General features: G+C 30.9%; 1 protein-coding gene across 7 annotated transcripts in view; it reads left to right on the top strand.

The window, feature by feature from the left end:
• Csmd3 (CUB and Sushi multiple domains 3) overlaps positions 1-13,539 on the top strand; it is a 1,151,628-nt gene that overhangs the window by 533,200 nt on the left and 604,889 nt on the right. For all 7 annotated transcript variants that reach the window (XM_046464911.2, XM_058585685.1, XM_058585684.1 and 4 more), the window contains one exon: positions 11,979-12,100. In XM_046464911.2, the coding sequence (XP_046320867.1) occupies positions 11,979-12,100 (122 nt within the window). The remainder of the gene's footprint in view (positions 1-11,978; positions 12,101-13,539) is intronic.

Here is a 13,539-nt window from a genome sequence, read left to right as displayed (position 1 = left end):
CACATAGTAATCCTATTGATGAGCTACATCCCCAGCCCTAGACATTTTTAATTTACTTTGAGTCAAAGTATTACCAAGTTGCTTAGGCTTGTATCAAACTTGCAATCCTCCTGCCTCAGCCTCTTGAGTCTCTGGGACTGAATGTCCATTCTAGTTTTTGAAATATTTTGAGGAGAATCATTATTAGTTCTTCTTTAAAAGTTTGGTCAAATTCAACACTGAATCTGTTTGTGTCCTAAAATGTTTTCTTTAAAACATTGGGTGCTCTCATGTTCAGTGCATATGTATTTCCTATATTTGTAACTTCTTGATGAATTGTTCTCTTAATCAGTATATAGTGACTTATGTTGTGGCTTCTAATGGATTTTGTCTTGAATTCTGCTTTTTCTAATATGAGTATAGTTACTTTTGCTTTCAGAGTTTGTTTGATTGGAACATCATTCTCCATTCTTTTACTTTAGTTTTGTGAATTTTTGCCAATGATATGAATTTTTTGCAAACAGCAAGCAGTTAGATTTTGTTTTTTAACCCAGTCAGCTACTTTGTATCTTTTAATTAAGGAATTCAGATCATTTACATTCAGGATTATTATTGAAGATATATGTACCAGTCCTTTCATTTTGTTGATTTACCTCTGGTTGTTTTGAATGATCTGTTTTTTTTTTTTTTTTTTTTTTTATTCATCTTATACTAAATTAATCATGTTTGATACTTCTCTATTTCTCTTTTGCTCCTCTACTCTTGTAGTAAGATTTATCTTTTACTGTGCCCTGATGATGGTGCTGGGATGACTTTCTTAGTACTATTTTGTATGCAGCAGGGCTGAATTCACTACAGATACTTTGTTTTTACACACCCTTAGACCCACTGCCTGTTTTCACTAGCTTTATGGTATGTGTTCTGGGAATGTACCCAATTACTAATGAAGCCCTCAGTCTGTACACACATTGGCATGACAGATGTCCAAGCCAAGACATATCTAAAAGTATATTTCAGAGTGAGGGAAACAAACAGAAGATTGAGTTTTATATGAGAGCAGGGACAGCTGTAAGAACCAAACAATCTTTCAGCCTTGGTCTCAATACTTGTATATTTAGTGCCCTCAGTAAACCCTATATGATGGGTCTAGCTCCTCACTAAAGTGGGCAGTCCTGTCCTCCACAGCCTGAACTTCTCTCTGCTTAAAATCTTATAATTTCTATGGGAAAATTATGCAAATTTTTAAGTGATTTTATTTTCTCAAAGTCAATTTTCCATCAGAGCGTTAATTTATATTCAGAGCATTTTTATCTGCCAACATGGGAATACTTTTTATAATATCCTGAAAACGTTGCATTATTACCATCTAATGATAATGATCACATATTAGTTTTAAAAAAATAATGTTCCTTGAAACGATATCACAGAAATGGACAGCTTGTTATTGTGTACAAGTTTGCCTTTATTTGGTTAGAATGAGTTACTTTTTGACAGGTTCTACAAAAGCCACAGGAGAAAGACTCTGAAAATTATTAGAGGAAGAAAATAAAATATATAAATTAAATTAATCCTTTTCTAGGTCCCTTCCTAAAAAAAAAAAAGCCTTTCCTGATATGTTTCTTAATTATATGACCTTTTCTAAACTGTTAGTTATTTCTATAAACTATTGTAAATTCAGTGGAACTTTATCTAAAAGTTTTAGTATTTCTCCTTATTTCTAGAATGTAACCTTGGTGAGGGAAGTAACCTTGACTCTCATCTTTGCCTTTTCATCTACAATGCCAAACTTAGTATTTCAAACAGAATATGCCCTCATTTAGTGTTTGTAGAACTCATAATTTTGTAAGATAAAATTGTATGGTATTCAGCTTTAACAAATACAAATGTATTGCCTAATACTCAATGAGTGAAAGTCATCAGTTATTATTAAATATGAATATCCATTTTACAAAGAAAAAATTAATTTAATATTTCACTAAACAAATTTATTTAACTTTGAAATCTAGCTCATATCTCAGTTTTCATTTATTTTTATTTTCTGTGTGCTGGTTTGTTTCCAGATAGAAAATTATATTTGATCAATAAATACTAAAAATATATATTTTGTTTTGCACTGGGGCACCAGTTATAAATGCTTAATATAACTTTATAACATAAACATGGAGAGTTTTAAGTCCTAAGTTATTATTGAAGTTTATATAGCTATAATGTCTAATCCTCTTTAAAATATACATTAAATAGCTCTCCTCTATAACAAATAATAGGCATAAATAACTAGCTTAGAATATAAAATATATTCACCTTTTTAATATTAAAATAAAATAGCTGAACACTCTATTAGCATTCTCTCCATTTTATTTTCTTGGGTGTACTCAGTCCCAGGAGACAATGTTTTGCCTTCTGGAAATAAAATAAATGATTAAATTACTTCACCAAATGTCTCACTCTCCATTACTATCATGATAAAGCCACTCATTTAATTTTAGTTTTATTTCCTATGTTTTTGATGTCATATCTAAAAATTATTACCAAGATAACTGTCAAGAAGTTTTTTTCCCTATGTGTTTTTTTTCTAGGAGTTTTTTGTTGTTGTTGTTGTGGTTTTACCCTTATGTATTTATTTAAATTTGTTTCAGTTTAATTTTTATATATGGCAGAAGAAAAAGTCCAATTTCATTATTCTGCATGTAGATGTCCCATTTTCTCAACATCATCTATAGAAGAAGCTATTTTTTCTCCATTGGCTCCTCTTAACCCCACTTAGTTCAGCATATACATGTAGATTTATTTTTGGTCTGGCCATTGTGTACCATTGGTCTCTGTGTCTGTTTTTATGCCTATACACACTGTTTTCATTACTATTTTTTAACCTAGTTTAAAATCAAGGAATATGATGGTTTCACTTTTGTTCTTCTTTCTCAAGATTGCTTCTGGAGTGGGGTATTGTGAGGGAGATATCACGATAGAAACTTGAGCTGTCAGTTTTCTTGAAAAGTGTGATGCAAGCAAAGTGTAGAGTTCAGACATCACTGGTGGTGGATGGGCAAGAAAGATTCAATAGAAATTTGAAACTTATGAGTACTTGTCTTAGCCTGACTTTGTGAGACCAGGGATAGCTCCCTTCCTAACTGGAATGTAACCACACAATGTCTTTAAATGTCTAAATACCATTGACTGCTAAAAGTTGTCCATCCTTAGGTACCAAAATCAATCTATTTTCAACCATTTAATAGTTTTTTTTTTTCCTAAGGATATCTATTGTCCTGCCTTACAGGTAGGGTTCCATCAGAAACCCTTCAATAAGTTTTTATTGTTGTGGTGGGTAGTTGTTGGTACATTTCCCATAGCCTTAGTATGTTTCATATGCATATTAAGCTGTAAACGCTTAATATGTACAGCTTTTTTTTAGAGAGAGAGAGAGAGAGAGAATTTTAATGTTTATTTTTTATTTCTTGGCGGACACAACATCTTTATTTTTGTATATGGTGCTGAAGATCGAACATAGCGCTGCACGCATGCCAGGCGAGAGCGCTATCCCTTGAGCCACATCTCCAGCCCCTGTACAGCTTATTTTTATGTAGCATTTTCCAAAGTACAAGTTAGAGTTTCCAGAAGCAATAGCAACTATTAAATTAAAATGAATAATACCTGTATTTTCTGCTACATGCCCTGCAGCAGAAGAAATATAATTTATTTCATTGCTAATTCCATGTTACTATCAGAGAATGTAAAGCTACTCTCTGGATATTTATCCTCCTGCTTGGCTAATGGGCAAAGAAGTAACTCTAGATAACAGTAGATAGAAATGGAGTTACTTCTACTGGAGGCCAATGTGCTAGTCTACTTCTAGTGGACTACAGTGTTTTCTAACTCATAGGTGAACAACAACAATAAAAGGTAAATATAACAAACACATTTAAATTCACATTGTTTTTTTTTTTAGTGGATCCATCATTTTCCATACCACACATGTCAGTAAACAGTTTCAGTATTAATCATAACATTTCTCTGAGAATATACTTTCAGACTCTGCTAATCTCCTTGTACCTCTTGGGAGAAGCCACACAGAGCACATAGATAACTGCATGATTTAATCATAGAAAAATTTTAGACCTATCAGAGACTATGTATGATACATTACAATTATCTAAGTTTGAAAATAAAGTAAGGTCCAGATGATTTGTATTTGCTCAAGTGCAAACACAAAATTGAAGATGCAGGAATAGTTGAAGATCAAGAAGTACAAATGTATTTGTACTTCAAACTAATGATACCTTTAAAAATATAAGACATTATACACGTCCTAAAAAAGAGACATTTCTTGACAGAAATATTCTACCAACCCAGAAATAGCCATAGAGGCATAGACTGTAGTCATTTACATGACATGAGTGAATTCTTGATGGATGAAATCATTCAACAGAGAGTAGAAGCTTGAATCATCACAAAATCCAAAGGAAAAAAATGCATATTATAAAAATGAAACCCAGATGCAAAATTAAATATCTGTTTAAAGATTATTTTGATATTTGTCAACATATTCATTCATTGAGTGTTTTCTATGTGGCCAGCACTATTGCAGGCACTGGAAATACCATGACTGAACCAAAGCAAGTCTTGGCTGTCATGGACTTGACATTCTAATGAAGAATGAGGACAATAAGCAAGTGTGTGTGTGTGTGTGTGTGTGTGTGTGTGTGTTAAGGTGATATTTAAGAAATTAGAGATATTAATCATAATAGGCCATCTGTGAAGTGCTATTCAGCAGAAATTTATGTAAGGTAAGAAAAATAGCAAGTGCAAAGGCCTTAAATTGGAAACATTCTCAGGAATTGCAAGTAAGTAAGTGGAATGAGTTTTAGGGAATATGCAAATCCTGAGAATCTGTTGGGGCATGGTCACACAAATGCTCTAATATTATGAAAACTTTGTGAACTTTATGGACTAGTAGAAGAGAGTAAAATTAGTATTCAGGACATGATGGGATCAGAGCCAACTACAGACAGAACTCAGTTGGTATATTTGGTTCAAAATAATCTTTAAACTGTGAACCATATCCTTCTTACCCAATCAAAAAATAAAATGTCAGTTTGACTTCCTTGTATAGTTGAATCATTCTATCTAGCACAAATCTAAATGCCTGAAGGTTACAGTTGCAGCAGTGTTTATCATACTTAATCTTATTCTTAGAGCATTTTCCAAAGAAGTATTAGCTGTACGTGTTTAATTTGAGGGGGGGTGGGAAGGAATATATTGACAAAGAACTAGGGGTAAAGTGTTTTATCTTTTGTTCTTATATCATTTTCCTTCAAAGAAATAACACTTCAAAAATATTTGGACATGTTTCTGTATATATGTGTTCATTTTATTCCACAAATGGTTAGCTATTCTTCTTTTTAGAAAACATAGATGCTATATAAATAGAACAAGCAGAATATTATAAAATAGCTAATTGTCTAAAGTGCTAAGAATTGATAATCCTAGATATCATAAAAATTAATAGACACCATAACAATTAATTTATTAATTTATTATAAACAGCTCAAACCAAAATGTTATTATGTTTTCAACCAGAACATGGTCTGCTTTTCCATTTTACAGGTTTTATTTAGCGCCTCTATGTTCCTTTTCTTGTTAAAATAGTTCTCTTCATAGAGGTCTTGGAATTTTCTTACAAAATATATTTTTCAAAATCATATATTAATTTAGTCATTTGAATAAATTGGATCATTCCATTTGAATTTCTGATTATTGCTGTCATAAAATAAAACTATAATTATCTACACACACACACACACACACACACATATATATTCTTCAAAGCCAACCTAGTTAGGACTCAAATATGAGGTATATATTGTAGATCAATAAAGTACATTTAGTTAAGTAGGCAAAAATTATATTGCATACCAACAATGATGGTTTTGTTGCTTTTTCATATTTTCTAACCAAACCTTTCATTTTTTCCTAATTTATTGCCTTGCTAAAAACTAAGACATGTCAAATGGTATCACTAATTTTGGATAACCATATTTTGTTTTAAACTTAAATGGCAAAAATTTTTATATTTTATTTATTAAACCAATATTTGTTATGGTTTCATAATTCATTCTTATATTTAGAAATTTTCACCTTTTTTTCCTATTTTTATTTTTCTTAGCATTTCATTAAGGAATTTTTTTCTAACTATATCAAAGGTACTGGTTCACTGTAGTTGTCTACTTTAATCATGTTTACTTTTCTCCTTTATGTTATTATAGGCTATACCAGGAAAGAAAATTTGTATCAAAATAATGCTTGAATTGAATATAATTCAATAAAATTACCAAACTTTTCTTTTTACCTGAACAACCCAACACATCAGAAAACTTTCATGGAATAAAAAATATCCAGGAATAATCAAGAAAATTTTGAAATTGAACAACAAAGGAGAAACTTGTACAATATCTATATTAAAAGTGATTAAAAACAGTATAACAGTGGCAGAGGAATAATCATGGATCAAACAATACAAAAAAAAATAAAGGCCCATATCCATGTATATCTATGTATAGTTTTCTTATGTGGAAATATATTTGTGAATGTGAATACATATGATAATATAATATAAATGACATTCTCAATTAGTGGAGAATAGCATTTACTGTAAATACTCCCCTAACTTGTCATATAGAAATAGCTTTCAAATAAATGAAAAGTTTAAATATTGCAAAATACCACTTTGGTGGTATGATAATTTTAATAAAGAGAGTATTTTGACCATACTTTTGAAGAATGCTTTCCAAAGCAAGACATAAAACACAGTTCCTAAATGTTAAATCTGCTTTGTTAACATATATTAAAACAATGTATGCAAAAAAAATAATTTAAAGCAAAGTAAAAAAATTAAAAAACAATAATAAACTGTGGGAAAATATTCTTAGAACATAAAAAATGTTTAAAATAGATAGTATACAGGAGCCTCCTATAGATCAATAAAGAACAATTGAAAACAGAAAAAAGTACTCAACTAGAAAATTTTAACAAAGAAATAGAAGCAGCAATGAAAATTTGTGTTAGGCCATATTGTTATGGCAAGATTGCAATAATTCCCTGAGTTGATCTTAAAGCAGGAGACAGAATCTTTATTCACCAGCCAGTGGGCCACTACAGTCCTCCTGGGGTTTGAGTACACCTCTATAGTCCAAAACCATAATAATCATAAGTGGCTGTTGCTCTGATTTGAAACCATAAATAAATGTCATGAGATCTAAAATCCTAAGTAGAAGGTGGTTCCCAATGTCCCTAGTTGCCTACAAGTTAAAGAATGGTTACTAATATCTAGACAATCAATCTCTGACAGAATACATCATCCAAGAAAAATGGGATAGTTTTATGTTATATAAGAATTGCCATTTTGTGTTGCCAAACACGCTATGCTAAGCAACTGTTGATGGATACAAAGGTGGGGCTTTCCCATGGGAGAAGCATTTCTTACGTGAAGTGGAGTCTTAGGGTAAAATGGAGACTTGTTTAGTCATTGCCCAGATAGCCTGGCCCATAACAATATAATAAATAAAGAAGTGGAAATTAAAACATGTGGACATACTGATCAGAATGACAAAAGCACAAATGGTTGTTGATACTTCTATTATGGTAAGAGAGTTTACTTCTCTTAGATTGTTTTTGAGAGTATATTGAACAAACTTTTTAGAGTAGTTTAGGCATATTTATCAAATTTTTTGATGCTCACATATTGTGACTAAGGATTTCATCTTCTTCAAATTCATACTGCAATGATAACTCAAGTGTAAAGCACAAATAATAGCACAAGTATATAGATATAGTATTAATATCTTTATTAAAGCTTTATCAAAAAAGGTATTATGAAGACATTATAGGTAAAACATACAAATTTTCAACATCATGTGAAAATTATCAATCAGAAAAATCTCAGTGGCTTACAACAAAGTACCATTTCTACTTAGTTATGTTGTATATTATGCTGATTTCTATGAGATAATGCTGCAGTTCTGCTCAGACAGCAGATATGTTTTACATGTCTTCTCATTTCCACCCAGAGATAAAGGAAATGCCCCAGTCATCATCTACTGTTCTCAGAGTAAAAGACTAAAAACTTTGGAATATTTCCACCAACTTTTTGGGACTATTAAAATTTATGAAAATCTAAGTGTATTGACTAGAACAGTCTTCCTGATGTATAGGTGTATCAAAAGCTTTCATAAGAATGTGTATGTGCTTAGATTTGTTTCTTAAAATATGCAAACACTCACACACATGCACACACACAAACATGTAAAACCATATACACTCACAAATGGACATTGTCTGTGAATTATATCCAACCTTGCTAAGTGGTCATTATCAGGTTTGCATGGAAGCAGACAAAAAACCCAAAATATTTAAAGTTGATTTTTACCTGCCATTTTATAAGTGTGTCATCTCTATTTTTATATAAAAAGAAAATAATGTTCCACCGGACATTTTCATAGTTGCAAGAATTCTTCATCATCACAAAGAGACCATTTATTTTATAGTTCACTTAAAATTTGTGCCAAAGAGCTTGTATGTTTGTTCCATTAACAAACGTTTCTCCATGAAAATCAAGTACTAGGAGTTAACAGAAATGATAAGCAAAGCCTTGTCCTCAAAAGAAGACTGTAATTGTGTACACATTTTCGAAGATAAATTATTCCAGAGGATTACCAAGCATGAAATACCACTCAAAGTATGTCCTATTAGAAAGTTATATCCTTGGGAGACTGAGGCAGGATTACAAATTTAAGGCAAGTATTAGCAACTTAGCAAAATCCTGAGCAACTTAATGAGCCCCTGTCTCAAAATTTAAAAACAATAATAATATGGACTGGGGATATATAGCTCAAAGGTAAAGCACTTCTGGGTTCAATTCCCAGTACCTACCCTCCCCCGCCCCCCAAAAATAGAAAAAAGAAATAAAAGAAAGTTATATCTACTAACATTAAACCAATCATGTGTTTATTGCTATAAAATTCTCATTGCTATAAAGTTCTTAGTCTTTATAACTTCATTCTGTATCAGGTCTAACACAAACATTTTAATACATGTACTCTTTGAATAATAGGGTATGGGTTGTGAGCACTAGTCCATTACAGAATCCTGAGTGGAAGAATTAGGCATTGAATACAGGACACCTAACCACTGAGTTACATTCCTAGCTCTTTTTATTTTATTTTATTTTTTTGAGGTAGGGTCTTGCTAACTTACTTAGGGGCTTGTTAAGTTGCTGATGCTGGCCTCAAACTTGTGATCCTCATGTCTCAATCTCTCTCAAGTCGTGGGGAACACAGGTTTGTACCACCAAGCTGACTGAGACCCTGTCTGTCTATCTATCTACCTATCTATCTCTCTACTATCCATCTATCTATCTATTTATATAGGTACCAGAGTTTGAACCCATGGGTGATTAACTACTGAGCAACACACCCAGCCCTTTTAATTTTGTTTTATTTTATTTTTATTTTGTGAAAGGATCTCACTAAGTTGCTTAAAGCCTCACAGCTGGGAACCCTTTTGAAAGAAAAAAGTGACCTCACAAAAAACTTGATTTTATTTAAATGAATAGAATCTTTTCAGGAAATTTAATAAGGAATATTTTAGATTGGGAAACAGAATGAAAAAAAATATACAGAGTATGATATATTAAAGAGAGTACAAGTCTATTCTGGCACAAGTAAGTATATGAGTATATAAAATGGCAGGACATTGTATTTGAAAAGGAATTTAGGTTCTCACAGAAATAATTTTATATTATATATAAGACAGTTTCTAATTAATCCTGTAGAAAATAGATACCAAGCTTACATGCAATTAAGAAAAGCAATCAAATATGTATTTTCAAAAGATAAATACAGTAAGATATTTAACAGAGAAAGATAGAGTCTAGAAAGAGTTAAATAGCTATGACCAGACCAGAAAAAGGGACCCAGAAGCATTGGGTATTGGGAAGAGATGAAGAAGAGAACAGTTGTTTCAGAAAAGCAATACATAGGTCTTACTGTTACTGTCAGGGAGGTGGAGGGGCAAATTAAGAAATACTTAATTAAAATTTACATTAAAATGATGGGTAGAATGTATAGTATACAGATAATAAACCTTTAAATTAAGAGAAATGCCAAAGATGGTAATATAGATTGGAGAGTTATCAACATAGAACTGAATATTCAAGTCATAGAAGTGAATTAGTCTTTTCAGAGAATATAGAAAAAATAGAAAAGGCTATGGAATCAATTTAGAATTACACTGCTATGGGTCAGATGGAAAAAAAAATAGGACCAGAACAAAGGATATGGTGAAACAGAACTATTTAAAACATAAAGGCAAATAAGAGTGTTCCATATTATGTAAGGAAAACAAGAGGATTTCAAAGCTTTTCAATATATTCTGTTATTGCTGAGATATCAAATATAGAGAAAAATGAAGAGATTATTAGATTTAGCAGGTAGCATGTCATTGCTAGCATTGAGAATACAGTTTCAATATTAAGATTAGAGTAGGAATTGGACTGAAGTAATTTGAAGAGTGAAAGCAGAGGAAGGAAATGGATTAGTGAGCATGGAAAAAAAGATTTGTGATAAGTTTGGTAGTAAATGAGGAAAAATGGTAAGCAATGTTGAATGAAGAAAAATATCATTTATTATTTTTTTCTGAAAAAATAATATAATTTTGTTATTCAGTATGTAGAGATCATATATATAAAACAAAGTTATATATATATATATATATATATATATATATATATATATATATATACACACACACACACAAAACAAGATTAAATGTGACTGAAAAGTGACCACAAAGTTTAACTTTGAAGTTTAAGAAAATATGTATGGATTGGATTCATACTAAAATATAAGCAGAAGGGAAGAAATTAGTGGAAAAAAATAAATTTAATATACTATGCAAACATACTTTCCCTGATAAGATGACAAGACTTGTAGTCAGAAGACCAAGGCTCAATTTCTTGGTGTTCTACCTATTACCAGAGTGACCTTGGTCAAGGCAAGCAAACTTTGGGCACCTTCATAAACTCATCTTCAAAGTGGTGATGATAACAACTGTGTAAAGATTTAAGTACATATGAAAACATGTGTAACTACACATATTTTAAAATATGATAGATTATTATTCATTAATTAGAAAATAATTACATAGTTAGGATTCTAATGGGATAGGGCAAATAAATGCATATCAAAATTATGGCACCAAGAAATTTGTGGTGGCCAAGAAGGAAACTAATAAACAGCCAGTGTGTTGATTATCTGTTTTATGAAGAATAAAGAAGAAGTAGAACATTGAGAAATTATTACAACTTTTAATTTTGTGGGAATTCATTAAAATGAATTTTAATGAAATGTAGATCATGTTTAACTTTCAGAAATTTAGATAATATGGTCTTAGTGGTGTGTGATTCACAGTTAGAGGAACAGAATGAGTCATTTTAATGTTGATGACTAGCAACTGTGCTTTTATGAGTCCTTGGCTACTTAATAAATAGAAATAAAACAATTTATAGATTGCTTAATCCATCCAAGGCTTTGCTTCTTTTCATTGTATATTTTTAATTAGCATATTAGGTTAATATAAATTCCTCTCATTAAACTAAACAATTTACCATCAGGAGACAATTTATCATGCTTCACACCACAATTCATAACTAATTTTGATTAATATTGAAAATATCATGTTTGCAAATCTCAGGATATCAGAATCTAATTCTGAAAAGTGATATTTAAAGTGCCATAGTATACATTTCAGTATACCTCACAATTTTATTGATAGCCAGTTTTCAGTTAAAATAGAACATAACAAACATTCTAATTTTGATAAGTGACATTAGAACACCATAATATACATTTCAATTATTATAAATTATAATTGTGTAATTTCAAGTCTATTGAAAGATATTTTATTGCTGTGTTGCATGCCTATTTTTCACATTACCATTTCTCTTTTAGTGAAGACATGTGGCTCTAATCTTCAAGGACCAAGTGGCACCTTTACGTCTCCCAACTTTCCATTCCAGTATGACAGCAATGCCCAGTGCGTCTGGGTCATCACAGCAGTGAACACAAATAAGGTAAGGGAAAACCATCTGTGCATTAAAACCATACTCAAAAAACAAAGGCAGATGTGCAGTATAGACAATTTGAAACTAAAGTATGGTTTTGGCAATATTTCTTACTTATCCATTCTATGAAACAATTTTGTTTCTGAAATTGGTAAAAAATAATATAAAAATAATACAAAACCTTTGTCCTAGTTACTAACATACAAATGAAAACACATCAAAATTAATGTGTTCCAAAGTACATTTTGAATACTGTGAGTCCAGATTTCTTCACTGAAAAAGGAACAATGAATAATGGTTTCTCTGTTGAATTTTTTTCTGTTTGACACATCTTTGGGTTATATCATGTTTTTATACATAGATGAATTTCATTTCACTATTTCTCTATTGCTACATAGTTGATGTTCTCTGTAATAATAGAGGATTCATATATGGATATTTCAAAAGGTTAAATTATCTTTCTATTTGATTCTAAAATGAGTAATACATCAAATTTGCATGTGCCACCATACTTCAAACTAAATTATAACACTGAATGAGAGCAGCTGAAAAATTAGTTATTTTTTCCAGCTCTATTTTTCTCCTCTTTGTAAAATGTGATTTTATACCAAAAGAAATGATTTAAATATGAAGAATCTAAATTTCTCTCAGAAACAGATTCTGTGATATCTTCTCTGGGTAAGAAATTTTTAAATTTTTCATTTGTTCCTTTTAGTTGTACATGACAGTAGAACATATTTTGACATACTATACATATGTGAAGTATAACTTCCCATTCTTGTGTTTGTATGATATGGAGTACACTGGTCATATATTCATATATGAACATAGGAAAATTATGTCAGATTCATTCTACTGTCTTTCCTATTCTCATCCCCACCTTCCCTTCATTCCCCTTTGTCTAATCCAATGAACTTCTATGCCCTTGCCTTTATTGTGCGTTAGTATCCACATTATAGTAGAGAAAGAGAGAAGATTTGCCCTTTGGTTTATTGGAATTGGCTTATTTCACTTAGCATTATAATCACCAGTTCCATCCATTTAGTGGTAAAGATCATAAAGTTGGGTCAGATTGTGAATCAAATATATATTTGTAATTTACCAAAAACTTTAAGTTATTTAACCTCTAAAGTTGGTTTTATCTTTGAAATGTAAATAATTATTTTACAGTATTGTGAGAAATAAGATAATGCATGTAGAATAGTTCATAGAATTACTAAGTACTTGAAATGCATTAACTAATTGCTATTAGAGAAAATATATGGCTATGTGCCAGAAATATCTGTGATCTCCATCAATTTCTTGAAATTGAATCCTAAGAGCAATGGGAATTAAACCTAAGTTGATCACTAAATCAAACCCCTCATCTGTAAAATGGAAATCATTCTATGCACCCAACATGTGTCATCAGTTTAATTCAATGAAACATATATTTATTGAATATGTTC

The sequence above is a fragment of the Marmota monax genome, unplaced genomic scaffold, assembly GCF_021218885.2.
Source record: "Marmota monax isolate L192 unplaced genomic scaffold, Marmota_monax_Labrador192_F-V1.1 WCK01_AAM20220418_F8-fsc00003, whole genome shotgun sequence".
Lineage (NCBI taxonomy): Eukaryota > Metazoa > Chordata > Mammalia > Rodentia > Sciuridae > Marmota > Marmota monax.
Note: the sequence above shows the minus strand (reverse complement) of the source record. Positions and strands in the feature narration are given on the sequence as shown.